The sequence below is a fragment of the Aspergillus pseudonomiae genome (genome assembly GCF_009193645.1).
Source record: "Aspergillus pseudonomiae strain CBS 119388 unplaced genomic scaffold BDV37scaffold_22, whole genome shotgun sequence".
NCBI lineage: Eukaryota > Fungi > Ascomycota > Eurotiomycetes > Eurotiales > Aspergillaceae > Aspergillus > Aspergillus pseudonomiae.
The window spans coordinates 129,602-155,848 of NW_022476014.1; the positions used below are offsets into that span (position 1 = coordinate 129,602).

At 50.1% G+C, this 26,247-nt stretch overlaps 9 protein-coding genes and 1 non-coding gene across 10 annotated transcripts; 4 read left to right on the forward strand and 6 right to left on the reverse strand.

Annotated features, from left to right (window-relative positions):
* Positions 1–1,425: 1,425 nt before the first annotated feature.
* BDV37DRAFT_89544 (uncharacterized protein) lies at positions 1,426–1,881 on the forward strand. The gene has a single exon (XM_032091397.1). The coding sequence runs from the start codon at positions 1,565–1,567 to the stop codon at positions 1,832–1,834; it is 270 nt and encodes an 89-aa protein (XP_031942871.1). The 5' UTR covers positions 1,426–1,564; the 3' UTR covers positions 1,835–1,881.
* BDV37DRAFT_89408 (uncharacterized protein) lies at positions 1,881–2,290 on the reverse strand. Its single transcript, XM_032091396.1, has one exon. The coding sequence runs from the start codon at positions 2,132–2,134 to the stop codon at positions 1,928–1,930; it is 207 nt and encodes a 68-aa protein (XP_031942872.1). The 5' UTR covers positions 2,135–2,290; the 3' UTR covers positions 1,881–1,927.
* BDV37DRAFT_89551 (uncharacterized protein) lies at positions 2,223–3,207 on the reverse strand. The gene has a single exon (XM_032091398.1). It carries the CDS (start codon positions 3,054–3,056, stop codon positions 2,448–2,450), a length of 609 nt encoding a protein of 202 aa, XP_031942873.1. The 5' UTR covers positions 3,057–3,207; the 3' UTR covers positions 2,223–2,447.
* On the reverse strand, positions 3,208–5,213 carry BDV37DRAFT_89406 (uncharacterized protein). The gene is made up of 8 exons (XM_032091395.1): positions 5,100–5,213; positions 4,765–4,842; positions 4,601–4,624; positions 4,415–4,531; positions 4,329–4,360; positions 4,159–4,276; positions 3,909–4,105; positions 3,208–3,847 (listed from the first exon to the last, which is right to left on the reverse strand). Exons 2-8 carry the CDS (start codon positions 4,817–4,819, stop codon positions 3,359–3,361), a joined length of 1,032 nt encoding a protein of 343 aa, XP_031942874.1. The 5' UTR covers positions 4,820–4,842; positions 5,100–5,213; the 3' UTR covers positions 3,208–3,358.
* Positions 5,214–5,314: 101 nt separating this feature from the next.
* BDV37DRAFT_244790 (uncharacterized protein) lies at positions 5,315–6,856 on the reverse strand. The gene is made up of 2 exons (XM_032081587.1): positions 5,492–6,856; positions 5,315–5,361 (listed from the first exon to the last, which is right to left on the reverse strand). The coding sequence occupies exon 1, from the start codon at positions 6,264–6,266 to the stop codon at positions 5,925–5,927; it is 342 nt and encodes a 113-aa protein (XP_031942875.1). The 5' UTR covers positions 6,267–6,856; the 3' UTR covers positions 5,315–5,361; positions 5,492–5,924.
* Positions 6,857–6,983: 127 nt separating this feature from the next.
* BDV37DRAFT_244791 (uncharacterized protein) lies at positions 6,984–11,971 on the forward strand. The gene is made up of 5 exons (XM_032081588.1): positions 6,984–7,642; positions 7,698–7,788; positions 7,840–10,608; positions 10,671–10,973; positions 11,027–11,971. Exons 1-5 carry the CDS (start codon positions 7,464–7,466, stop codon positions 11,585–11,587), a joined length of 3,903 nt encoding a protein of 1,300 aa, XP_031942876.1. The 5' UTR covers positions 6,984–7,463; the 3' UTR covers positions 11,588–11,971.
* Positions 11,972–12,186: 215 nt separating this feature from the next.
* Positions 12,187–12,257, forward strand: BDV37DRAFT_t81. Its single transcript has one exon. It is a non-coding gene; the product is annotated as a tRNA-Gly (tRNA).
* Positions 12,258–13,600: 1,343 nt separating this feature from the next.
* BDV37DRAFT_244795 (putative nuclear serine protease HtrA2/Nma111) lies at positions 13,601–17,513 on the reverse strand. Its single transcript, XM_032081589.1, has 4 exons — positions 16,630–17,513; positions 14,241–16,541; positions 13,975–14,172; positions 13,601–13,922 (listed from the first exon to the last, which is right to left on the reverse strand). Exons 1-4 carry the CDS (start codon positions 17,443–17,445, stop codon positions 13,749–13,751), a joined length of 3,489 nt encoding a protein of 1,162 aa, XP_031942877.1. The 5' UTR covers positions 17,446–17,513; the 3' UTR covers positions 13,601–13,748.
* Positions 17,514–17,976: 463 nt separating this feature from the next.
* On the reverse strand, positions 17,977–19,840 carry BDV37DRAFT_89587 (uncharacterized protein). Its single transcript, XM_032091399.1, has 2 exons — positions 19,337–19,840; positions 17,977–18,990 (listed from the first exon to the last, which is right to left on the reverse strand). Exons 1-2 carry the CDS (start codon positions 19,569–19,571, stop codon positions 18,290–18,292), a joined length of 936 nt encoding a protein of 311 aa, XP_031942878.1. The 5' UTR covers positions 19,572–19,840; the 3' UTR covers positions 17,977–18,289.
* Positions 19,841–23,874: 4,034 nt separating this feature from the next.
* Positions 23,875–26,149, forward strand: BDV37DRAFT_244801 (uncharacterized protein). Its single transcript, XM_032081590.1, has 6 exons — positions 23,875–24,105; positions 24,169–24,224; positions 24,284–24,500; positions 24,554–24,647; positions 24,699–25,234; positions 25,288–26,149. Exons 1-6 carry the CDS (start codon positions 24,093–24,095, stop codon positions 25,791–25,793), a joined length of 1,422 nt encoding a protein of 473 aa, XP_031942879.1. The 5' UTR covers positions 23,875–24,092; the 3' UTR covers positions 25,794–26,149.
* Positions 26,150–26,247: the final 98 nt, after the last annotated feature.

Genomic DNA, 26,247 nt, shown 5'->3' on the forward strand with positions numbered 1-26,247 from the left:
AAAAAAAAAAAAAAAGAAAGAAAAAAGAAAAAAGAAACAGATGGATATGAGGGTAGCTATCCAAGCTTACCGCTGCTCCGGGCATTCGTCTGAACCTCTGACAACCTGAAAGAAAAGAAATGTAAAAATAAAACATATGTTTACAAAAATAACAAATATTAACGTCTGCGGAAACCTACGCCACAGCATCTCCTTTGTCAGATATATCCAGCGGCGCAACCTGGAACCCGGAGTGGATACTGAACGACATCCGACAGAAAGATTTAGAAAACTCCCCTGTTTGCCAAAAGCCGTCTCTGTTCGAGGCAATGGGCCATCTAAGGCAGCGGTGAGCCAGACCTACAGCTACATCCTCCACTGGACAGCTGGGTTGGGTTCATGTCTTAGAATCGTCGGCATAAGAAACCCTCACCGGTACTTGGCCAAAGGGCCATCACGAGGCACCCATCAGATTGGGCAGACAGCATTCGCGAACCGATTTTGCCATACCTCACCCCAAATAGAGCATAGCAAGTACTCCCCAGGCAAAAGAAGAAATTGACTCGGCAACGGGCTCTGGATCTATACGGGTTCGATATCGGCAGGCGACCTGCTAACAACGATTTCACTTCTCTTCGAGGCATCACTTGTTCCACCTTCCGACCTGCAGCTACCCCTTTCAAGATGACGCAGGACCAGGAACAAGACAGGGTAGATCAGTTTCAGACACTTTCGTCCCATGTGGCGGTCTTACCTGGTTGAGCGGGACTAACACCACCCTCATTGCTTTTTATTGATCCAGATCTCCCGCGCCATGCAAACAGACGGATACGGCGGTCTGGTAAGCGTAAACCTAAAGGAGAAAAGGAACCATGAGGCCTGAAGATATCTATTTGCATCGCAATCACTTGTGCGCAATCTTCTGCCAGTGCTTTTCGATCATTGCGATTTCCGGTGAGCTACTCATCGACTGATGTAAAGTAACGGGGCATCTGAATTAGATATCAGGAGAGCGAGTGTCAGGATCGCTGGGAGATTATCCCCCATGATCGTGTGACCAATAAACGAAGGGACTCATCGGTTCCGGACTTGTGAGGCCGTCATTGGGAGGGTCTCACTATCCGGATACCTGCAGTACTTCCAACGAATGAGTCATCTCTGATGGCCACGCCCCTATCCATTCGGCTTAATGTGTGTATTTAGTAAGGACAAGGAGGAAAGCTTAGGGTCGGCCATATGAGTTGGTGATTGTTGACCGCTATCCCATGAGCAAAGCCTAAAGTAGCCCCGATGCGCGGACACTAATTATACAAACCTAATGCTAATGAAAAGCGTTACATCGAGAGCCTTCAGTAGCGATGAGATCATCTCATTCTCTATCTTTGTCAGCCAACGCTCCGTCGCGCCATGAGGGATGCCTCTTAGTAACTTGTTCTAAGTTCAGCCGAAGCCTCACCTCACATCGAGCGTAACACCGCTCCAACCACTAGGCTGGCTGCTCAGTGTCCATGAAACCAACATCTACATTGGTCCAAAGGTCTTGCTCCCGCTCAGGTATTTGTCATAGAAGCATCCAAGGTTTAATATGACTGGCTATGGGCATCATCGAACCTTCCACGCAGGCTTCTCTGCAAGAGTCCCACTCATGGTGGCGTCGTTTCGTAGTGTTTGCCTTGCTAATTTCTTTAATTCAGGATTTTACATTGATGGGGACCCTTTTTTCCCTTTCGCTATGTCCCTTGCGGCAACAACCCTAGCCCTTTCGACCAGGATCGCTTACCTCTTGCGGGGGAGCCAAGCTCAATCGTCGTCTTGCAATCTGGGACTTAGGGCTGTTCTGCAGAGACATTTCTAGCTCGTGATTAGAAAAAGCACATAAAGAGGAATATCGGAGCGCCTTTGGCTAATCAGTTGACAAATAGCTCAGCAATGAGCCAGAATGTAAGATCTAGAAACAGAAAGGAAGCCCAATATCCGAGACATACGGTTCCTGGTTTGGAGTGAGACCAGAGGCATGAGTAAGTTCAGGCTGTTCGTTCTCCGTCTTTAATTGGAAAAGACAGCATTTCAAACGAAGAAGCCCTAGAGCGAAGGGTGTAGGATTCGAAAGATAGAGGCTTAAACTTGAGTAATCACGGCGTGAGTTGTAAGACATTCTTTCGTGTTAAATTTGTCTGCTGCAATCACACGTGGACCTGGCTCGCTCTGTGGCACAGCATCTCAGCTACGAGCAAACGAAACGTTCAGGTAAGACGCAGCGATTGGATGGATTGGCACTGCTGTTGAAGAGTCTAGTAGAGTACCTAACAGTAGTAAGTAGTTGGATGGAGGCAGCTGCTCCTGGTAATGCAAACAGAACAAACTGATACTCCCGTCGACGCGGTCAGCTGACATGGAGCGCTCAGCCAATGACGTCGATGCCGTTTTCTACTTGTATAGAATTTACGATGGTCGACTCTGGGGGTCAATTAGAACTTCAAAGCTATGTTGAATGCAAGTCCATCGCATTCAAGCGCCCGACGGCTTGAACCACGATGCACTTGCGCCGTAAAATAGTCTGGCAGCACTTGTGTGACGTCTCTCAACCTGGGGCAGAGGAACGGCTTCCGCGACGTCGTGTGAGGGCGGACGTCCCTGATCTGCTCTGCTGTCAAACGGGGACAGCCATGGTCGAATCCCGGACTGGAGTCTTGCAGGGAAAAAAAAGCCATGATCGCGTCGATAGGACTGTGAATATGGTGGGACGACGCCGAGGTCCGCGGCTGCAACAGTGAAGTGTCAAATTTACATATGTTCGAGGAAAATCTCCGGAACACCAGTTGCATCCCAGATGAGCACAGCCGGTACCTCGCACAACACCTGCAATCTCTTGAAGATACTTTTTCTAGCCTCTGTTCCAGTGTGTTTCTCTTGTTCCCTCGCCTCTTTGCTCCCTTTTTTTTTTTTTTATTCTTGTTTCTTCCAATGCGCGTTTGCCGTTCTGCATGCCTTCGCCCGGTGTAGGACCTTAGTAATAATTTGTGGATCATATAAAGCAGAAAAATTAGAAGGCTCAATTGAACGTCAAAGATGTACATACAAAGGCCGAAGGTACTAGCGAGAATAAAGTGCAAATGTGTCAAGCTGAAAAAAAGAAATGGGAAAAGATAATATCTCCGGCGCAATAGAAAATTTTAAGAGTCAAACCTTCAAACCGCATCATACCATCGTACACGCCTATTCTCCATCCTTATACCTCAACATTCAGTACAATTTTGGTCGGGCGTGTCCCACAAAATAGTGCCGAATAAGGAAGCCCTTGCGCGATCAGCATATCCATCGCCCGATTCGATCATTCGTGGGTGGCTGATCGAGCAAGACATGAAATGGCCGAGGCATCTTAAGCCGCCAGAAGAGGCTCTTTCTCCACACTCTGAGCAGGATGCTCAATCGAGTCCGCCACAGCCACGGGTTCCTCCTTCACGGCAACGGGCTCCTCCTTGGGTGCTTCCGGGAAGTCCGTCGTCTTGAATGCGGGCTCGGTGTCGATCTCCTTCTTGATCACAGGCTCCGGGGTGGAGACCTTGGTCATCTGCGGCGATACGGAGCGACGCTGGCCGATGTATTCCTGGGCCTTGGCGCTGTAGCCATCCACGTACTGCTTCACCAAACCGGTCGCATGGGAGGTACGTTCTTCAGCAAGGTCCTTCAGTTGGTGGGCCTGAGAGTTGACCACTTCTTGGAGGTTTTCGATCTGTGCATCGATGACTTCACGGTTGTTCATGTAGACCAGAGGTCCAATGTAAGCGATGGTAACCGCGATCAGAGACAGACCCCAGAATGGAAGCCATTTGATCAACCAATAGGCGCTGAAGGCGGCAGCGAAAGCCTGTACGGGTGAGAAATGGGTAAGTTTCGGGCACACCCATATCGATACGCTCATAACTTACAGCGACAGTGTGGACGATGTTCTCGGCAAACAGGATGCGCTGGAATTCGAGGAGGACAAAGTTCAGGAGCTGTTCAAGATCCTCATAGACTCCCTCGATCGTCTCCTTCGGGATGGTGTAGTATTTACGAGGGCGGAAAGAGCTTGCGAGGCCCTGCGACAGCACGAGTCTACCACCGAGCTCGGCGGCAGCGGTAACTAGACAGATCAATTATCGCCCGGCCCATATCAAACGGGGGATCACAACTCACATCCTAGAGCCACGTAGACGAATTTGAAGAACCAGCGGAGCAGAGGCAGGTAACGGGCGGCGAAAATAAAAGTCACGACGGTCGCAAACGAAGCAGCAGTAGCTCGGGGTTGTTCCCACTAGTCACGGGTTAGGTTTATCGCGTCTATCACGGTGCAATAGCTCACTCACGCTCAGGAGGCTGTACAACAGGGAATGGTAATCTGGAACGAATTAGCTGTGTTGTTGTGTCGTTGTGGACTATCTTCACCACATACAGGTCAGGTGTTGGCCGGTCGCAGTGGTGGTCGAGGGCGTCACACGAGCATTTTTCAATTCGCGTAGCTCTTGTTCGGTACGGGCAGCCTCCGACTTGATGTGATCAACCACGGGCCCTGTGAAGGGATTTGTCAGGTTAATTGTCCTCTTGCAACTGGTTTTTGAGCATTGCGGGATCTAATTACCATTAGTTACGGCATTTTTGAAACCTAAGCATAAGCGTTAGCATCGGATTGTGGAACGATTCCGGCAACCCGTCTTGGGGAGTATTCAATCATAACTAAGATACAGTCAATTACTGCTCATTTTCAAGGCACTCGCTATCGAATGTATTTCCAGCGTACCTTACTGCTTCCATTGGTGTCGGGATAGCTCACGTCACCGGGTCTGGTGCTATCGGCCATTTCGGAAAGATGTTTGTGTAGCCCTGAAGCTGGGTAAGATAAGAAAATGCAAAAAAGACAAAGGTGAAAGGAGGATTAAAATAATGACCACTTGTAAGGTGGAGGAATTGAATGAACTAATGAAGAAACGAAAGAATGAAAGAGAAGGAAAGAGGGGGTGCAGGGTAAGATCCTGGGTGACCTGTGAGGGAGAAGAAGATAGGAGAAGGTGAGGGAGGGTGATGCAATTGACAAGCGAGAGTCCCGGCGCCTGAAAGGGTCGTGTGTGAGAGAAACCTACGACTGTTTGTTCTGACTTGCGTCTACTCCGCTTTTCTATTTTTGCTGTTAAGTTCGGTCCGAGAGAAATATTGTTAATTAGTTTGGTGATTGTCTTCACAGATGTGGTGATATTTTCAAGGTTGTTTTTTCTGCATTTCTTTCTCATTTCATTTCTAGGGAATTTTATTTTTTTGGAATGACTGCCTATAATCGTCATTGTTTGAAACAAACCAACCGCTACGTAAGAATTACGGTACCTTTACCGCGGTTCCTTTCAATTTGTTAGTGTGTCTCAAGTTCCTTTTAGTTCTTCTTTCCGCCAGTCCAGACCAATGAACATGTGATCTTTTTGACTTTCACCAACTGAGCTGCCAACTTAACCTTCGCGGCCGCTAATATAAATTTAAGTAGGAATAGACCATCTCGGCCCTTCTAAAAGAAATAAGCCGACAAGGAAAACCACCATCAAAGAAAGAAAAATCACATATAAACAGAAAACAAAAAGAAAGAAAAAGATTTGGGAAACACCATGTGGATCACTTACGGCCATGATAGACAAGTCACAACTGTGAAATATCAAACCTCCTTAGGTGCAAATGGGCTTGGTTGCAGCTCTGAGCGGCTCTAGACGAGCAACGCGCTACTTACTGGATAGGATCTAGCGGTCCGCACCGTAGCTGCAAGCAATGTTGGTCTCTGAGCCAACATTACAGGAGGGTGATTCCCAATCAACTACACGGGCAGGATTCATAATTATATTGCGCATCCACCAGCAAAATGGCAGATTTGCTGCTTAGTTGGTATGCATCAGGTAGAACCAGATGTGATTATTCTCGCACATAATTCATGAACCGGCTACCTTTTCCGAAGTTGATCGAACCTGATGAGCGGTGTCTTCTGTATATTTAGAAACCATTGTGTTGTAGCCAGCACTGCGATCCTTCTGAGCGTTGCAAACGTGGCTAGTGGAGGGCTGATTGCCTTGCCCAACGATGCGATATCTGATCGATACTCGGGGTGAGTTGTCATATGCGTGATACGGCTTGGGCCTCGAACACCGCCTCTTGCCCGCTTTGAATGATTTTCTGGGTGCAGTTGGACAAGCATATCGGTTCCAAGGATCTTTGAGCTGCGTTCTTGACTTCATTTGTCGGTCAGCCAGTTGAAACAACGTCTTTCTTCTCATTCCAGTGTCGCTGTTTCCAGAGAATGAACCGAAGTACTCCAGAACCTTTGCTTATATAGCTCTCTATCCCCACTCCAAAAAGTCACCACAAGCTTTCTCGGTGAGTCCGTTCTATCATTTCAGTAATGGAGATTTCCGTGTAGTCCTGGGGTGACTTGAGCTGGTACGACTAGTACTACTAGTAGTTAGTGACAGCTTGGGGACACCTCTCTTGGGTATAGTCGCAGATTATCGCTCTAACTTCAGCATCGACCAATAATCATTCTTCGACTAAGATCCTTTCAGGGACTACTAAGCATATACCCCAGATGTGTATAGATTTTCGTAGCGAGAAACCCGTGGCCTTAGATTTAAAAATCTCTAAGGTACAAACAAATGCTTGACGTAAGGGACATTGACTTTCTACCCTACACCGCAAGATACCAGCACGCTCTGCACAATTATATCCCCAAGGGATGAATTGACTACCGTCCACATCGAATTTATTTCCTTGGCGTCCTCAGGCACAGATCTCTTCATATTGAGTCCCTGAACGTGACTCCGACTCTTCTCCATTTCCCAATCCGGACATGGATGGATCTAGATTCCGCCGATATGGCCATGACATCATACTGTTCGGAAATCTCTTGCGAATCGAATTATTGACCCAAATCTCACCACAGTCATTAATTAATTAGTCTTCAATCATATTAACTAACAACTAGTTACGGAATACAACGACTTAGTTGCAGAGCGCGGCAACTTTCTTTGAGCAGGGATCGAAGCGGGGAACTGGAAGTGCACTATCCATTTTATACATATTACAGTCTCAGTATAGATGATGCCGGTATGAAAGAAAAAAAAAAGTTGTCATATATTTCGTACTGAGTACTATGGTATAGACTATGGATGTTGAAGTGTATGCCATGACACGCTGTAAATGTATGCCTGGACAATCAGGCAAGCATGACATAAGGTCACGTGAATGGGTGGGACTTACGCGTTTCCGATGTTTTGATGCCTCGACTCTTGCCGACGACGGACATCCTGAGCCCACCGACGACAACCAATATCCACCGACCCCACGCCAACTTTCAATGCCGCTGTCGCCCCAGTCGCTATCCTGATTTGGGCTTTGTCGCCCCCAGTTTCACTCGTTCAATCTGAATATTGACCTCGACCGACCGACAGCTGGGCATCGCGTTTGTTTACATCGTCATGGCCGCTAGTGGCGCGAGGGCGCAGAAGCCTGTGGGCTCTGCGGCATGGATTTCCACGGAGAAGGAGAATTTTACGAATCTGCTCAATCAAGAGATGGAAGAAGTGGAATATCCGGTGCGCCATGAGATGGACTGGTTGAATGAGCATATGGCCGAGATCTTCTCCAGCAACCAATTGTCCGTTGCGACCGACATACCCCCTACATCCGTTCCCGTGCTGACACCTGCATAGCAATTTCACGGAAGCTTTTAAAACCCCCGGAAAGTTAAGAGGCAAGACGCCTCGGACTGCACGCAAAAGGGATCCTGCTGAGAGTCGGGTGGTATGTTTCCCATTATCCCTGGCTAGTCTTCGGCTCTACTGACCTCTTTAGCCCTTGAGTGAGATCTTTTCAACGTCGCATAACAGGTTTGAGGATAAGGTTGCGAGCCCAACACCTCACCGTTCTCCTGCTAAACAAAAGGCCCCTGTTTCCGTGCCTACTCCAGCTCCAGCTGCAGCTACACCTACAAAGCCCAACCATGCTACAGAGAATGCCCCACGACTCCAGTACCCTGATCTCAGCAAGAACATGAACTCTTTCACGACCTATAACACGGACTCGGGCTACCATGGAATGCCGGATGAAGGCGAGGAGGAAGAAGATGACGATGTTGTTCTGACACAGGTGCAGCCTGAATCGCAAACATCCACCCAGCCATTCGAGAGTCAACCCACCCCGAAAGACGTACAAGAACATCGTTCTTCGATTAACCGCCGTTCCACGGGCGCTTCCTTCCACTCAGCACATGAGGACGTTGAACAGCGCGGAAACACGGTGGAGCCTATGCAAGTTGACCCAACTCCTGAAGCGGCCACAAAGGAACATACCCCCCAGCCACAGCCGAAGGCGAAAGAGCCTGAGCCGAAATCGGAGACAGAGGTGCAGCTTGAGCCTGAGCCTGAGGCACAGCCAGACGCGGAGCCCGATGTCGATGACGAGGAACCTGAAACGAAAGAGCCAACACCAGCACTGCAGCCAGAGGCGGAGCAAGCGGAAGAGCCAGAAGAGGCACCAGAAACTCAACTACCAAAAGACACAATATCATCACCTGTTAAATCATCGCCTATGAAAACTCCCGCTCCCCAGCCGTCGGAGCTTCATGAAGAAGAGAAGGATGACGCAAAGGATGATATGGCCCTCGATGATGAGAACTTGGATGACATTGGCTCACCTTCAGATGGCTCCACTCCGGATCGCCCGCCGATTCGTAAGAGCAGTCTTTCTTTTGCCTCACTTCCTGCTCGCGAGCCGCTCATGAAGAAGAGTTTGGGCGGCTCCCGTATCTCCCGAACAAGCCACATTGACATTGCCAAGATCAACAACACCGGGGGCTCTGGTTTCTTCGGTAGGCAGACCGGTGGACACAGATCAACCCAGGCTGCTCTGGATGAGAATGCGGCACATGGTGAGAAGATGGACCTTGATGATGATAAAGGAGGCTCCCAGGAAGACACGGACGCAGACACAAAGGCTAGCAAGCTTCACAACAAGTCGTCTACTCAGCGATTGCATGAGAAGATCAGTATGCTTGGAAAACTCCAACCATCACGACCTACGAAGTCTATTCCGGCGGTCCAAGGCCTGCCCTCCACACAAGTAACATATCCAGAACTTCCGTCATCTAAAGCTGATGCAAAACCGGAGACGGCCTCCCAGAAATCTCGCGGAACGCCAGCTCTGGAGGCCATGGAAACTGAGGATGACGAATGGATCCGGCCCTTGAGCTCACCCTCGAAGGCAAACTTCCCCAGGGGCCAGACAGCAGATGCTCCAGAGAAACGCTCTGGCATGGGTGCAAGTCATACCCCTGACCATGACGATGCATCTGCTACTCGAAAGAAGAGTGCAGCCCCTGAAGAGTCAGCGAGATCCAGCGCAAAACAGGGCTTGGAAGCGGTTCTTGGCAAATATTCGACCCCAACGTATTCATCCCCTCAACGCCCCGATCACCAGGCCAAAACCTCCACTTCACATATGGATAGCCAAGTGTCGACCACCCCTGCAGGCTCTCCTATCGCTCAAGACGGTCTGGTGAGTGCGTCTAAGTCGAGATTACAATCCATTGTGAGGTCTGCCAAAGGTCTTTTCACGAATTCTGCCGGCGTTGCTGCAGCTGCAAGGATGGAGGTCTCTTCTCCAGACGAGCACAGAATGCAGCGCACCGAACGTGTTGAGCCAGACAGGGCCAGCAAGAAGGTTCCACAGCCGACGCGGGACCACAGTCCCCCGCGACAAGAAGGCCGCCGAACACGAAGCTCTACCGAGCGGGAGGAACGTCGAAAGCAGAAGGAACTTGAAGATCGCCAGCGTGAGGAGGAAGAAGAGCAGGCAGTGAGGGCACGGCAGCAAGAGAAGGAAAAGCAAAGAGCTGCTCAGCTCAAGGCTGCGCAGGAGAAACTATCGGCTGAAAATGAAAGTCGCAGAGCTCCGGTTGCACCAACTCCGCAGAAGATGTCACAACTACAGAAACATTCTTCGAGAGAGCCAGAGCCTAGCTATGAGACAACCTCGAAACACACCGCCCGTCCGTCCGTCTCACACCAGCAGTCAACCAGGCAACGCCCTCCCAGGCCCACCCGAGAAGCTCTGCAAAAGCCGAAGCCTCAACCCCAACCCGTGTCGATCCGTGTTGGCAGCGCTCTTTCTCGTCAAATACCCATGGCATCCTCTTCGGTGTCCGGTGCTGCGGAGTCCAGCGTTCCGGTACCAACTCCCGCTTCCGCTTCTAAGCCACCTACCCTGAAGAAGAAAGCAAGCAACTCGTCTTTGCACACGGCGTCTTCCAACAGCAGCTTCAAGAGCTCTGTCTCCAGCCAGACACAGCGAAAAGCCCAGCTCGCAAGTGAGAGGAAGCGAGAGCAGGAAGAACGCGAGGCGCGCCGGAGAGAAGAACAAAGACGCGAGTTAGAACGCAAGCGTGCTGCCCAGCAACAGGAAGAAGCTCGTCGACAAGAGATGCGGAGTCGCGCAGAGGCCGAACGTCGAGAGCGACTTGCTTCCGAAGACCCTAAGAAGGCCGCCCAGATGCAAGCCATCGAGAAGCGGAGACTAGAGAACGCTCGCAGGCTTGAGCGGCAAGGTAGTCAGCAACCTGAAACTGTAAGTACAGTCCTCGTCCCAATGCATTGGCTTTGAAAGCTGTACTGATTGGTGAATATTAGAACACTACACACCCGCCAGAGAGGCCGGCTTCGCAGGCTGCTCGTCCCGCTTCACGACTGGGCTCCATGCAGCCATACAACCGCACAATCAACCCACCTCAACCCAATCCGGCCAAACCACCCAAGAGAGGGCTAGATGATGAACCAGGTCATCGCTCTGCAGCAGCGAAGCCTGGCGCTATGCAGCCTTCTGGCGAAACCAAGCGAAGGAGAACGGAAGACGAGCACAACCCCGTTATGCGACCTACAATGGCTCCGCCGATTCGCCAGTCGAACATCCGTAAAGAGTCGATGATCCGCAAGGTAAGAATTCAACGGCCCTTGATGATGTTTTTCTGTGGTACTGACGTGACTAGGAACCTACCAAGCCCTCTTTGTATGGCCATGCACAGCCGGGCTCTTCGATCTTCAAGACTGCTCAATCACAGCGACCTGCGCATCCGATGGACATGGCCAAGTACGCGAGTGGCAAGATACCCTTCGCGGAGCCGTCGAATGCCCCCCAGCCAGCTACGCACAAGACCCCAGTCGCCAGCTCTTCGACTCAGAAGGCTGCTCACAAGCCATCGCCAAACTATCCTAATGGCGAGAACATTCATCTGCCGGAAATCGCAACCGACAGTGAGGACGAGGACTCCGATGCTGAGATGCTCCCGGTGCCGAAGTGGGCTCAACCCAAGGAGCTCGAGTCGCTTCTGCGCCAGCAGGAGGGCTTGGAGGCGGATTCCATTTTTGGGCCCATTGCTCCGTTCTCGCTGGAGGAGACGTTCAAGGCCGATAAGAGGATCAAGAAATTCCGCGAACGCACCAGCAGTGCAAATTGGGCTGGTACTGATGCACTCACTCAGGAAGAAATCCGACGGGATCTTGCTGAGCGACAGCGTTTGCGACTTAATGGGGGGTGGAGTTTCAATTAGTGTCAGTTGCATGGGTTTATCATGATACCGAGTGGTTTTATTCTGGTTTGTTTTAGTAGGAGTAGACTTACGCGTTGGCATGACTGGTCGGCGTTCTTGAGATTGGACACTGCTTGGCTGCATTATGGGCATTATAATCATGCATTGACTTATGTTGAGCTTTTATTACTGTATGCGTTTGGACGATAGTTGGCTTGGTATATGCTGGATGATGGTGTCATGACTATAATCAACGACTTGCAGTATAGTCTTTGACTACAGTGATTGGTAGCATAGCCTAATACATCGGACATTCGTATGGACTTATTAGGCTATCCACCTTCATGAATAACCTCCACCAGGACCACTATATATATCCGCAAACTAGTTCCACCCCTGCCAAACAAGACAAAAACTCTAACAATCCAATGATACAACCTGGTCTAGCTTACAGTATTTGTCAAGGGGGTATCATTATTTAATCCAACCTATAACGCTAAAAGACAAAGTCGAGCACCAAAGCCACACAATAGTTGTGTGGAGTAAAAATAAGATTTGAAATCAGCACTTTCTAAATAATGATTGATAATGCAGAAAATAAAAGCTTCTGTCAATAAGAAGCATCATTGGTCTAGTGGTAGAATTCATCGTTGCCATCGATGAGGCCCGTGTTCGATTCACGGATGATGCACTTCTTTTTTCCTTTTTTACTCCTTCCACTCGACACATACCCACAAGCGTTCCTTCGGAATGCAGCAAGAAGGAGACTAATGCTACGCTGCCGACCCCCAATGCTGCACATCGGAGGTATCGAACACGATGAATGAAAAGAAGGTCTGACCTTCCATACAATTTTATATGGGAAGTCTAATATTGTTCATGTGTTCATGTTTGGCACATACTTCAATAGTACACCATAGCATCAGTTTGGTGGGCCAAGGCTTAGTTCCCGTCCGTAGCAGCCAATCACACTACACTTGTGCTTGGATTGATATACTTTACAAGCAGAATAGCCATTAGCCCGCCGATTCTTGCCTACTGTCAATCTAACTAGTTAGTAGCTACCGCTATGACATAAGTTTTAGGAATAGACACACATATGACAAAAATGGAAACTGCTAGGCAGCCGCTGCGTGACTACCTCACGACCGCCATGGGTCTAGCTCCCGAGATCGACGAGGACAATTGGGGAGAACTCATCCAGCAGATCCATGATCATGCTGAAGGTAGAGAGATAGATTCAGCCAGTCAGTCACATGGGCATTCCTATGGGTTGCTGAACTCGACGTTATTAAGGCCTTTATTGAAACTGGACAATTAGGTATGATAGTTACTAGTCCGACAGTATGGAGGTGCGCACTGGAAGATAGGAAACTTATAAGAGGTGGCAATAACATATTTTATTCAGAAGAATGATTCATTAGTCTGTATTATTATCCAATCCGTGGTGTTTGTATGTATTAATGTTTGAAACCTACAGCAGTAGAAAAAGAGTAATTAAACTCTATGATCTCTCCATCATAGATGCTGGCTGGAGGGACGGGAGGTGGATGTGATGAATAGGTGCAGCAGTAGGAATACTATTACTAGATAAAAAACAGTTCCTCCGTACGATGAACTGAACTACATTTATATACCTCAATACCACGGACGATCAGGTAAACCATCCAATGTTACAACAAACCTACCCAAGCCCTTAGCCGACATGTAACCGTGGTTCATATTAAGCGGAGAGAACATCTCATCTCCATCTCTTGGGAAGGTACTGTACATACATACATACACCCTACCACCTACCTTCCCCAGGGATTCAGGGTGTTTGGGGCGGATCTTGGTGACGGATTTTTCGGGGTATAAGGCGAGTTTGAGGGCGAGGCGGACGGCTGAAGCAGAGGACGAGAGGAGAGGAGCTACGAGGGTCGTTTGGAGGACTGGGATGGGGAGTGTGGGAAGGCTTAGGGAAACTATGGGGTTGTGCCTTTTCGTTTTGTGGTTGGCTATATAGAGGAGTGTGATAGGGTTCTAGGTGTAGAGATAAAGCCAGCTTCCAACAGGAGCTCACTCAGTACAAGATAAAAGACAACTACTGGTACAGTCATCAAGTCATCATTTTGGATATATTAGTCACGCACTGTACATCGGTGGTACGTACAACCAGGTCTATTATACACAAGCCGCTATTTTACTCCGCCTCCGGTTCAATATCGCTGGCCCCGTCATACCCCTGTTCCATGGCGTCCGGGTTGAGGTTGGCCGCGTCGGGCGCAATGCCATCCTTGTGTTTGGATTTATTGTGAGAAACCGTCCTCCAGCCGCACGGCTGAGAGGGGTCCTTGAGATATTCAGACATAGGGAACTAACGCAATCAGCTTCAGGCCACGCCTCTGCAACATGGATCAAACACTCACATAGTGATCGTTCTTCTTCATAGTGACCACCCAGGGAACATTGTCAAATGTGACCGCCCGCAGTCGGAAATAAGTGTTGTCAGGAATCTTGCTCACTTCCTTCACAAAACGGTCAAGATCTGGGGTCGGTACTCCGTTGACTGCGGTGATGAAGTTGGTCGGCGAGAGACCATACTGATACGAGGGAGAGCCACGGCTCTATTGACAGGTTAGTGACTACCTATTTTCACCAAGGGAGAGGGGAAAGGGGCTGAAAAAGAACATACCCTTGCGCTCACGTAGATCTCGCTGTGTAGCTTCGAGATTTGCTGGCGGACAGCGTGGTGCGGCTTCTGCAGCACCGCACCGCAGAAGACAACCGCCCGGTCGGTTTCAAGGTCCGCCGTCGGGACGGTGGGCACCTGGATGCGCATTTCTTGTCCATTCCGGACGATCAGAGCCTCTAAGAACTCCTTGTCGTACATCACGTCGAGTTCGGAAACGCGCGTGATCAGCTGACCATCTAGGGTAAGGATGATATCGCCCTCTTGGAAGGTGTCGACCGTGTTGTCGAAGCCAGCAGGCGGGCAGTCGACCTTGCGCACCATGAACAGCTGGTGCCGCGACGGATTGGCCTGCGTCACCTTCTGGATCCATTCCTCCGACACGCCCATGATGCGGGCCTGGCTCATCTGGACCACGTAGCTCTCCATGTTCAAGATCCGCAGCTCGGGCATCACACCCTGCTGGATCTTGGAGACGACCGGCAGTAGCGACGGGGTCGCGAATCCGAGGTGATACTCCACATCCTTATGCGAGCTGGGGGTGCGCTCTCCCAGATAGTTCAACCATAATGCCTGAACGACTCCGTCTTCACCAATCAGAACGCCATTGGAGCACTGTCCACTCAGGCCAGTGTCCACCGTGACGGCATCCAGGTTGATGGCCCGGTAACGTGGTGCAGACGCATTTGCTGGGATTGACACGGTCGTGATGTCGGTGACAGCTGTCTTGGCCACCACAATGCGGAAATTCTGGTTAAACCCGACGAAAATGGTGTCCTGGCCCTGCTTGATGTACTCCGTACTGAGTTTGGCGCTCTGCACAGGGGCCTGCACCAGACTGGGATCATACTGAATAATGGTGTAGTTTTGCAGCGGATGCAGAAAGACGACCTTGGCATTGACAATGATCGAGTCGGCCACGGTGATATTGATATCGCAGAGGTCATACGGAACAATGGCTCGCGACACAACAACCAACCCTTTTTCCGCATCCACGACGAGCCCAAAGCCAGTCTTCTTGGCCTGAGGGTAACCGTCCAACTTCAAGGGCATGGTACAGGACACACGCACAAAGCTGCGCACGATCGCCGAGGCTGCAGGCTGACTCACGCCATCCAGTTGGATAAAGTCGGCCTTCCTGGGCACGGGGGGAAGGGCCGGGAGGGGATCCGCCAGATCGGAGAAGTCCCAAAGACCGGTCTCATCATTGCGCACGGCCAATCGCATCTTGGGGTGCCAATGGCGGTCGATGTAGACGATGCTTGTGCCCCGCGTGTGGAGGTCCCGGATATGTCGATAAGAGATAACCACTCGCGAGCGGTCGGGGATGGTCTTCATCACTTCCACAAACTCATCCAGGCTTCGCGTGGGCCGTTTGTCCACAGAATCGATGAGCCATCCGGAAAGGGTGTTTTCCAGCTTGAAGGAACCGGCCGCTTCGCAGACGTATACGCCGCGTGTGGCAATAGCGTACAGTCGCGATTGCTGATAGGATAGGTCATGGAACGTGCCGCCTGCCACGGTCACGAAGCGATCAGGCGTGATGGCATGCAGGTCGCCTACTTGGCATTCGATCTCCACATCTTGACCGCCTCTTTGCACGAGCAGACGCACTGTCTGCCCAACGCTCGAATCCAGGATGTCGTCCAACCGGATAAACTGGGTCAGAAGTTCACCATTGACCTGCAGGAGCACGTCCCCCTCCTCGAGTTTTCCATCGGCGGGTCCCTCAGGCAAGATGATTTCTGCCACCAGCATGCTGGTCTCCGTGGGGGCCGCTTTGCGCACGGTGGCCTCCCACTCTGGTGTCAGGCCCAAACGACGACACTCGTCAAAAGGTTTCAGGATCCACTGGGTCTGGATGGTACCTCTAGTGACAGGCTCGCCCCGGCGTATGCATTCCAACGCACGCAGCGGACGATCCAATGGAAGGAAGTAGTCGGTTGCAGCCCCGTCAGCACGGCCACCGGCCTGCAGCGCAATCGCATGACCGTCGATATTCACAACTGGACTACCGGAACTACCGCCGCTAGCAGCTGCAGCGGCCTGGATGTAGTTTGTATTGAAGTCGCTGTAGCCTTCGCCGTATTCTGGTGCATTTCTATCCAGTCGACTGATAACACCCGACAAGATACTTAATTTTTCTCCTGCATCGTTACCCACGACCCGGATCTCCGAACCTACTCGTGCAGCGTCGGGCTGGAGCTTGAGCTCTGTTAGATTCATATAACGGATGGCTTTCGGGTCGAATTTAAGGATACCAAAATCGTGTACAGGGTCTCGATATACGGGACGGACATCGCACTAGGGAAAGCCCATTATCAGCATCGACTACGGCAATATACTCGGCCACACGGCTTCTCCAAGAGTAAGGGTCTATGGCTAAACTTACTTCCTCATGATTGTCAAAGATACAATAACCCCAAAAGGGACCGGGGCAGACCACATGTCGATTAGTCAAGATATACCCCCTCTCAGCATCGACTACAAAACCGGTAGCCTGACTACTCATCGATAATTCTGTATCAAAAGAACATGTTTGACAGAAGTGAATGGAAACCACGCTTTTCACAACCTCCTCGATAGTAGCTTGCCACTCCGGCGAATCAGCCTGGGCGGGCCCAATGGGCAATAGACGGCTCGCATCATCCTCATCCTCAATATCGTAGACGGTCCCATTGGCCGGCGTGGAGTCTCCGGGGGTTAACGCAGAGCTTTCGGGCTTGAGGTGTTTGACCGGACGCTCGGCGGGCACGATGGAGCTGCGCTTGCGTTTCGCGCCTGCATCTCCGTTCAGATCCATGGCTTCGTTCGGAAAATTCTTAGATCGCGGACGAGAGCGAACAGAGGGTACAAACGACGAGATCGACCGGACAAACCCGTGAGGATGGATGCTCGGAGCGGAAGCTATGGCGTATGACCAGCGCTGGGGACCCGGGAGCTGATGTGCTAGCGGACGGCGGGTACGACCAGAGATTGGCCACGCAGCGCTTGAAGACGGGACAGGCGACCACCGAAACGCGGTCAAAGGGCCACCAGACTCCGTAGGAAGGTGTTCAGTAGAGGAAGTAGAGGGATAACAATAATAATAAGGAGACGGCGGCGATGCGGCGGGAGAAGGTGAAGAAACCGTAACAACAGCAGTCGTAGAAGTAGTAGTAGCGACAGACAAGCTCCTTCTGCACACCAGGAGCGAGGCGAGAGACATTCACAAGACCCCCCGACGGTCTCAGAAAGGGAAGGATAGAAGGACAAAGAGAAGGGTTGGGGTCAGCGTGAAAAAAACCGAAGATCAGGCGAACTGCCGCTGGGTTGGAAACACTGCTGCACGTCCGGCAGGCGGAAAGCCCGTCTCCGCGCTCCTGATTGGTCCATCCCCCCCCTCCGCAGTGGCTGCAGACGATCAAGTGATATGGAGCTTTCCATGTCTTCTGACCGTTGATATTGAGATGGTCGGTGGAACAGTCAGGGAGGAAAACAGGGAAGTCTACTAAACACTACGTTTGCCATGGGTGGGAAGAAGCATCCCCCTTGCCGCTACACATGGACGTGGTATCATTGATGCTATCCACGGATTGAACCGATTCAATTTTACAATTAACTTCACAAAAACTTGTAAATAATCTTTGCGCTCATTTTCCCTTTTCCCCGCCTGGGTCTGGACTTATTATTAGGAATCCCCAGCTGGTTTCACCGGCGGACTTCTTGAGTCTCAAACCTAGGGGCACACGGCATTCCTCCAACAGGGTCCCGGCGGAAGTGGATGCTCATATACCTTTGGCATCCGACCTTGGCCAAGTGAACTCCATCGATATTCATCCGCGGATTGATTGTACAGGCCACATGAGCAAGGCCAGTTCCAGGTCATAGATATAATTTTGTGAGTAAGTTGGCGTCCAGCTATGGCGCTGAATGTGAGTCTCAACTGCAGAGACAACGCCCATGGAGCTTTGTTTCCCAACGCTGCACCGAGTCGGAATCGCCCAAATCCTTGACATTCGGGACGACGCGCATGTGTGAATGATCGAATCATTCAAAAACATTGGTCTCGCTCAGACGACTGTCTCAGTAGCTGGAGAGGGGCTGGGCTTGCCGTTGCCCTGAGGACTTGGCTGAGGTGTTCCGGTAGCGCCTGGTACCGTGCGTGGGAACAGTTCAGCGAGCTTCTTGTACATTTCGTTCATGGACGGCATGTGTGGGGGCGGCGTCATGATACTCGGCGCCGTAGGAGGCACTCCTCCGGATTTCTTAGCGCGGTCGGCGATGGTTGCGAGGTATGCCAGATTGGCCTGCAGACGACGCATACAATCGATGTATTCCTGACTGGGCTTCTGGGTTGGCCCTTTTGCGGTGTCAGGGGCCTGATCCGACAGCGGGTTGGCATCCTGCGGCTGAGCTGGAGGACCACCGGCCTTGCCTGCTGCCTGTAGATTCACGACCTCTTGCAACAGCATTGAATTTATATCGAGCAGAACAGTCACACGAGCTTTCTCCCGGGCCGTTGCGGGTGATGGAGTCACCGGGGGCGCAGACGCCTGTTGAGTGTTCTGTTGCGGAGCGGGCCGTTGAGGCTGTGCGGGAACCAGGTTGTTCGCCGAGATTGAAGCCATATTCTGAGGGAAGGACGGCGCCGTGGTTGCTGGAACGCTCGAGACAGGAGTTGAAGTCGCTACAGTCTGCGGGGGCATAAATTGGTTCATGGTCGCGGGAATAGGTGGCTGGGTAAAGGGTGCAGAGAAGTTGGCGTGGGGTGCTGCTAAAAGCGAAGATCGCACATTCCGTTAGCGGCTTGTCACCGACGTTGTTGCTCAGATGACGCAAGGCACAGAACAAAAATCGAGGACATGGCTTCGAACGATAGTTCCATGGCAGATCCCCATCAGACCAGAAGTATGGCTCTCCATGTGTCACTAATGGGCCGCGTGTATACCGGTAAATTTTTGAAACTAACGATCCATATCATTGTCCAAGGGGGCACGGAGGGTCGAGGGAATCCCCGAATAAAGAAAACAAAGTCAAAATAGAGCTACCCTCCAAGAGCAATTAAAAAATATAAGGAAAAAGAAAAAGAATAAATCGAAAGAGGAAGTACGACGTACCAGAGTGTTGGGGGAAACCCGCCGGCATCATAGCTCCACCTGGAGCGCCTGCCTGCATCGACATGGCACCAAAGGAATGCTGTTGTGGCAGATGGGAAGGAGGCTTTTGCTGGGGGTAAGAAGGAATCGCGTTCGGATAGTAAGGAAACTGCTGTGGACTCTGGGTAGTAACCGGAAAGTGTTGCTGTTGCTGTTGCTGCTGCAACATTGGGAAACCGGTCGCGTTGGGATCCATGATTCTTTGGGGTGGGAATGTGGTTGGACGGCAGGGGCTGTCTGTCGAATAAAAAACGAATAACAAGGAAAAATAGGATCAAATCAATAAAATGAAAAATACAAAATCAAAAAAAAATAATACAAATTGAAAAAAAAAAAAATGTATAAAAAATATTATAATAGAATCGTATTAATTTTAGAGTCGGTCACCGCACGGACGACAATGGGACGGGTTGAAACTTGAATGAGAACTGTGAATGAGAGTCGCTGACTCGCGGGAATTCAAGGGATGCCAAAGAATCGCGCCGTTGAACAGATTCAACAAGGTTTTCTGGAACAATCCGCCGAAAATCCAAGGAAAGGGAAAAAGAAAAATAAAAAGAAAATGTAAAAGGACCGAGGACGCAGAATGATTGGCGGTGATGGTGGTACTATGATCCTCAGTTAAGGGGGCGTGGTGGGAAAAAGTCGGTAGGAGTAATTTAAAGGAGAACAAGAGATTGATTGAGGGAACACGATCGACTCGAGTAGTGGACGAGTGAAAAGAGATTTGCTGATCAGCCTTTGCGGAGAGACGAACTAATGCAGCGGATTCTCTGGGCGGTGGAGTTCAATTGGAGAGGAACCAACTCCAGTCCCCATAATCGTTGCTCCGATTTAGCTTTGGGGCGTGTTTGGGAAAAGGTGAAACGCTCGGCCGGTAGTGAAACTTGTTCGGAGACCTGGATTTTTGAAATACTATGTATGACGGGCGATGGTGACGGCTGGGTTCGAGAAAGGGAAGGAGTTGAGGTTGTCTGGTAGTTTGAGTTGGAATGTGAGGGAAAAAAGTACGAAGCAGCTGATGTGAAGATGCCTGGGGAATCAGGTATCTCGGTCGTGGCCTATGCTGGATTGGGAACATTTGGTCATGCTCGCTGCCTATGTCGAGTCACCTCAGGCATCCAATAGTTGCTGCCTTCTACCCGTCCAAGCTAGACCTGTTCCTTAACGAACCTCCCTGACGATATCATATCTCGGAATCAATGGTCAACTTGATACATCACCTCCACCAACCACCTCTCATGATCAATACCATGCAAAGCATTCTCGATGCCTCTCCACGATCACGAACTGGCTCCATTACACTAGCAAAACAATAATTTCCATCCCGTATCTAGAACAACTTTAAACCTGATGGTCTTTCCTTGTCGGGTCAGTACGTCGTCTCCCCGGGCCCGTCCTCGTCCCAACCTCCTGATATTGGCCTACATCGAACTACTCCTGGGTCAAAAGTACATCATAACAGTACATGATAACTGCACGCACAGAAACCTGCATTCATGGCGGTGGCGCTGCGAAGGATCCCCCGGACCCCAACTTCATAGCCATGGTACTGGGAAACGCTATTTGAAATAGTCACCCACACAGTTCAGGGCTGGATTGGAGCTTCCTATCAAAATGGAGGACAACTATGTCGAGATAAAGGTACTCTAGGATTGGTACGTGCGGACCGAAAGGTACTTGGTTCCGATGCCACCGGCCTGTCACCGGCATTGTAGCTATTTCCGTAGGGTTCAATATTCTCCTTGAAATGCCGTATGGAGTGCTGCTAGCCCATACGGGTCCTATCTTCCGAACTTCCTACAGAGAATGTCTGACGGACCAGCGAATGGATTAACTGAATCAGGAGATGACTTGGGTCCACTGCACTGAACAACAGAAAGATAGACGTCCAGTATGTTCGAAGCGACGTGACTAGCGATCCTGTCAAGCGGTGATCCACGCCATGCAACAATAGTTTCAAATAAAGTGTCACTGAGATGATCCTATTATCGAGTGGGTGTTCGTCTTCGCTATGGGTGATCTTGAAGCTCGCTTCCATCGATCATCTATCCATCCACTCAGCAGCGCATGTCCCTTCACGCGTGAGTTACTATTTATTTCCTATTGAGTTCCAATTTATAGTAGATAACGTACCAATGGGATGGGCTCCGACAATCAATAGCTTACCTCAACCCAGACTGACTCTGAGGCCCGCAATTGCCCAGTGGGCCGAGTCATACAGATCACAAAGTTACTACATCCGCGATGCACATCTATACCATTTGTCGCTGACACATCAGGTGAGCCACCTGGAAATGGCAGACAGATGAGAACGCCACAGCCGCTGAAAGAAAAAATACTGAGACCGGATTTATTTTTTCTTATTATTGCCCAAATTATTCTATTTTTCTTTTCCTTTGATTTTTGATGATTTCTTTGTTTTTATTTTCTATGGTTGCCGCGTGATAACTAACCTATTGCTCGGGCTGTCCCGAACGCCTAGTTTGGACGGTTAGGGCAGGCTGTACCCTAATCCTTCTAGGTTGTTTCGAGTCCCGCGTACATACTTCACCAAAATCATCAACCATCAGCCCAGCTCCGATTCCACCAAGCTTCTAATCAGGAACAAAGATGTAACTATGAAGCTTAGACATTAACGCAGTAGGGACATATTAACCCATCCTACTAATTTTCAGCGTGGAGACGTCGGAGCAGAGTGTCAACTGCTGATGGTGATTCATCATTCTGAGAGTGGGGTTTGGAGCGTCAGGATTCAGCCATCAACGGCCAATAAGGTTCCGTCGTATACCTTCTCTTCCTCATTTCTAGCATTTTATTTTATTTTTCTATTCGAATTTTTTTTTATTCAATGGCCCTACACCAAAGCTTCAGCTGGCAGAACTGGACCCACGGGAGCGAATTTGACAATTGCCACAGCCTGGACCACCAAGAGGGTCAAGAATAGTAACAAAGACCGAGGAGAGGGCAGGCCTGTGACTGACAGAATCATGCCCCGGAGAAGAGGGAGCTCTCGTTAGCGCCAAACCCACTATCGATCAACCGGTCGAAGCGAGTCATAGTGACAATTTGACATCTTGCCATGTGGAGTTCTACCAAACTATCCCCAGCGTTGATTCTTGAGTTGTCCAAAAACTAGCCCAAGTGAATTGTTAATTTTCTTTTTTACTAAGGGAAATAGGAAAAAAAATAAAATAAAATAACAATATCCATTCAGAGCGCCGGAAATCGCTTCAAGAACCCTGGCCCCGCAACTGATTGCCGACGCCAGTGATATTAGCTCACTTAGGCTTCCTGGTCAATCCGGACTACCATCGTTCGATGGACTCACGCATACACATCAGAGTAGTCTACAGTTGGGCCTAAAAAAAAAAAAAAAAAAAAAAAAAGAAAAAGAAAAGAAACCGGCCCACAACGTCATCCGTATTGTCTTGCATACGTCTTGCATCTCTTTATCCCTGTGGATATTCGGCGTACCACGTATGGGGCTTATTGACTTGTCTGCATTGATTCGTCTCTGTCAGGACCCTGCGACGGAAATTGCCGTATCTAGATCGGCACCAGGGAGTCTGACTTTACACTGATTTCAATCATTTTGACTTTTCTACGATACTATTTTGTCAGCAGGAACTCCACACCTTAGTGGCGCAAGTGCATATGCCTGACACCCGATGCGCGAGGCAAGGGGGGTTCGAGGGCCGGCCGAAGCGACGCTATTCAGTTCTATCGAGGAAGATCACAGCAAGAACGACACAGATGAGCGAACATGGGAGGGAATCGTGACCACCATGATCCCTCCGGCTGGGACCCCCCCGGCCGGAAAAGATCTCCAAGTACCAAGGACCATGGCTCTGGGCCTCTCTACGGACCGTGCAGGTGGGAATAGTATGCTCCCCTAGATTATTGACTATAAGGCGTCTCGGTGATTTTTCTAGCCATGAGCTATTCTTTTCGTGGCTTTCAACCACACGCCGAACTCAGCCGACGGTTTGCCACGCTCGATGAGCTGAAACAAGGCTCGTACTGCATGACCGCATCCTGAAGAAATCTTTCTTGATTCTGTCTCGCGTGACTTTGAGGATGATGCTATACGCGGTTAATAAAGATAAAAAAACCACAGAGTAAAAGCTTGAGAAATCGCAGCAAAAATAGTATCATAGGAAAAAAAAGCTGGCTTGAAATCTAAAGCGAACAACCTAGCATTGAATGACGCTCTGCAGAAATGATCCAGACTTTCCGCTGTCCAAACAGCCGATCATTGGGGAACAGGACAATGCAGAAGAGCCATTAGTTCGAAAGCCCAATGCATCCGAGCGGATCGAATGCTGTGCCACATACGGAGTAAGGCCACGCACATTCCTGACACAGCTTTGGGCTGAGTTAATTTATTTTCTACGGTTTCATTACGCCGTAGATACACTACCCCCTCCCAACGAAGTTGCTTTTTCCTTTTTAATTATTTCTTTTTGAGGTTTTTGGATTTTTTTTATTTTCATTTATTTTCTAATTTTGTTTTCCAAATATTGGTGTTGGCGTTTCTCCCTCGACGAAGCGTGTCCAACGCATATAAAGTGCATCGCAGCATCGCAGAAGAGGCGAGAGTGGTTACTGCTCAGGAAGATCCTGTAAGGTTATTGTCGGTGGATCCTCGCAAAAAACACTGTCTCCCCTGCACCTTTCAAAAGATAATGCTGGTTGTGGTGCCCAGGCAATAGAGATGTCTTCTGCGCGTATGTACTCCCCTCCTCCCCGGCACCTGATTGGCAATAGGAGTATTAAAATTTAGCATTTAGGTGACCCCCAGTCCCCAACTTTCTTTGAACAGAGGCCAATGCAACCACAGACCATGGTACTGTCACTACTGACCTTGCGTTTTCCCCTAAGAGGTTCCTGACTGACTGACCCAAGGCCCAGACTCCGATATCTATGGATGCGCCGCTGGACGGTCTCTCCTCGCTGTCCTCGGTCCATTTCGCTCTCATATACATTGACGAGAATGGTAAGCTTCGGTTTGAAGCGTCACCTTCTATTGCAAGCAACTGCCAGTCGATTCTATCTCCTAATGTAACCGATTCGTTCCTGAGAGCTGTGGCGTTGTCGAACAAGGGTGACCCCGGCGTGATGGGTAGGCCCTCTTGTACGTTCTACAAAGTGCTCCGAGTTGACCAGAGTATGCAGGTTCTCCGAGATTGAACCAAGAACATATGGGGGGCAAAATCCCCATGTCACCCCAATCACCCGGAACGAGTACCTTGAGCCGCAAAAACTCAATGTATGTGGCAGAACTCTCCTTGAGAAACCAGTGGCCGTCTAACAAAATTAGGTTCCAAACGCACCAGGACAGTCACCAGGCCAAGAGAAAGCGGGTATCTCACGAGTGCGTGGTCCCGATGAGCATCAACTGCCACCAGAAAACCATGTTGCCTATCCGCAACCACGATCTCCTGCGTAAATACTACGAGAAGGCATTCGAGAGCCTGCAGCAGATCAACTGCCGTATCCTTGCCAAGGCGTATATCAAGCTTGTCGAACCCCGCAAGCAGGTCAATTATCCGTATAACGGACGCAAGATCATCTCGGGCTCCTCGCAGCAATTTGACCCCGAGCTTACCAAACCTGCTTGGTGGCCATCGGGCGTCACCCATCGGGAGCCTGACCATCTGCTTAAGGCCGAGAGAATCCGACTCCTGGTACACATTCTTTGCGAACTACGCAGCAGTCACGCCATATGCGTCGAGAAACTAAGAGAAGCAGACCAATCCATCCGGCGCCAGATCTTACCTAGTGAGCGGTTGCAAGTCCTCGAGGAGATATACAGCGTCCGCGAAGAAGAGGAAGCCTTCCTTGACTGCAGAACAGGTACGTACCATCCCTCACCCCTCTAAATAGAACCGCCAACTCACACTCGGCAGACGGACAAGCCGTAGTCTGTGTATCCCGGGTGAACCTTCCCGACATATCCGAAGCCCAAGCAATGGGCTCACCCGGCTCGACCATGAAAACCGACCTTAACCCAGTCTACCGCAAAGAGGTCCCGGACATGGAATCCCACACCTCCGTCTTCCCATCCACAGGAAGCTCCCCGACAAGCGACACAACCAAGCACAGCCTTGCGAGCACCAAGTCCGCCAGCAGCGCGAGCACAAACTGGGATCCATGTCTCCCGCCGTCCCTACCCTCCTTAAGCACGCTGAAGCGCACCCGGCCAGGCGAGAGCTCATACCCTCTGGAGTTCAACACGAACATGTTCCAGCACGAACCCCCAACCACAGTCTCCATCGACTCGCACTATCCGTTGAAGTACTACAGTGAGCCTCACCTGGGTCATCACCCGCACTCGCAACCTCTCCCTGTGATGGGGATGACAGGGACAGCGGATATGGGGTGTGCGAACCCGTACTATTTCACCAGTTATTGATGAGTTCTTTTATCTTTCCTCTCATTTCTCATACACGCTCACTCACCCACTCACCGACGTATCCGCCTCGACTCGACTCCACCCTCCTTTCTCATTTCCCTTGACTGATACTCTCGCCCACTCACCTTCAACGTCTCGCATTTCCTCCATCTTCAATCTTCTCACCACCACATTCCTTTACCACCCATTTCCTTTGTATCTGTTTCCAGCGAACTGGCGTCAGGGGCATTGCATTCATTCACAACATCATCAGGAACTCATAAAGCATAATAATAGATTTTCGGACAGCGACCAGGATCCAAATCACTAATAGAAGAAGGGGGAAGCGAACCAGGTGTACATAGTCACGAACATCAAACCAAACCCGAACCCGAAAAAAAGAACCAAACCTGGAAAAAAAAAGAAAACAAAAAAAAAAAATAGAAAAGGGGACCACGATATTTCAAGAAAACAA

Coding starts and splice junctions, on each gene's coding strand:
- BDV37DRAFT_89406 (XM_032091395.1), bottom strand. CDS start 4,819: ATGGCCGATAGCACCAGACCCGGTGACGTGAGCTATCCCGACACCAAT. Junction 4,277..4,328: donor TGTTGTACAGCCTCCTGAGC/GTGAGTGAGCTA, acceptor ACCCGTGACTAG/TGGGAACAACCCCGAGCTAC. Junction 3,848..3,908: donor ACATCGTCCACACTGTCGCT/GTAAGTTATGAG, acceptor TCACCCGTACAG/GCTTTCGCTGCCGCCTTCAG.
- BDV37DRAFT_244790 (XM_032081587.1), bottom strand. CDS start 6,266: ATGAGAAGAAAGACGTTGTTTCAACTGGCTGACCGACAAATGAAGTCA.
- BDV37DRAFT_89587 (XM_032091399.1), bottom strand. CDS start 19,571: ATGGATCCCAACGCGACCGGTTTCCCAATGTTGCAGCAGCAACAGCAA. Junction 18,991..19,336: donor GGGTTTCCCCCAACACTCTG/GTACGTCGTACT, acceptor CGCTTTTAGCAG/CACCCCACGCCAACTTCTCT.
- BDV37DRAFT_244795 (XM_032081589.1), bottom strand. CDS start 17,445: ATGTCTCTCGCCTCGCTCCTGGTGTGCAGAAGGAGCTTGTCTGTCGCT. Junction 14,173..14,240: donor AGATCTACGTGAGCGCAAGG/GTATGTTCTTTT, acceptor ACCTGTCAATAG/AGCCGTGGCTCTCCCTCGTA. Junction 13,923..13,974: donor TGAAGAAGAACGATCACTAT/GTGAGTGTTTGA, acceptor TGATTGCGTTAG/TTCCCTATGTCTGAATATCT.
- BDV37DRAFT_244791 (XM_032081588.1), top strand. CDS start 7,464: ATGGCCGCTAGTGGCGCGAGGGCGCAGAAGCCTGTGGGCTCTGCGGCA. Junction 7,789..7,839: donor ATCCTGCTGAGAGTCGGGTG/GTATGTTTCCCA, acceptor TGACCTCTTTAG/CCCTTGAGTGAGATCTTTTC. Junction 10,974..11,026: donor AAGAGTCGATGATCCGCAAG/GTAAGAATTCAA, acceptor TGACGTGACTAG/GAACCTACCAAGCCCTCTTT.
- BDV37DRAFT_244801 (XM_032081590.1), top strand. Junction 24,648..24,698: donor TTGAGCCGCAAAAACTCAAT/GTATGTGGCAGA, acceptor TAACAAAATTAG/GTTCCAAACGCACCAGGACA. Junction 25,235..25,287: donor CTTCCTTGACTGCAGAACAG/GTACGTACCATC, acceptor CACACTCGGCAG/ACGGACAAGCCGTAGTCTGT.
- BDV37DRAFT_89408 (XM_032091396.1), bottom strand. CDS start 2,134: ATGTCTTACAACTCACGCCGTGATTACTCAAGTTTAAGCCTCTATCTT.
- BDV37DRAFT_89544 (XM_032091397.1), top strand. CDS start 1,565: ATGACTGGCTATGGGCATCATCGAACCTTCCACGCAGGCTTCTCTGCA.
- BDV37DRAFT_89551 (XM_032091398.1), bottom strand. CDS start 3,056: ATGTACATCTTTGACGTTCAATTGAGCCTTCTAATTTTTCTGCTTTAT.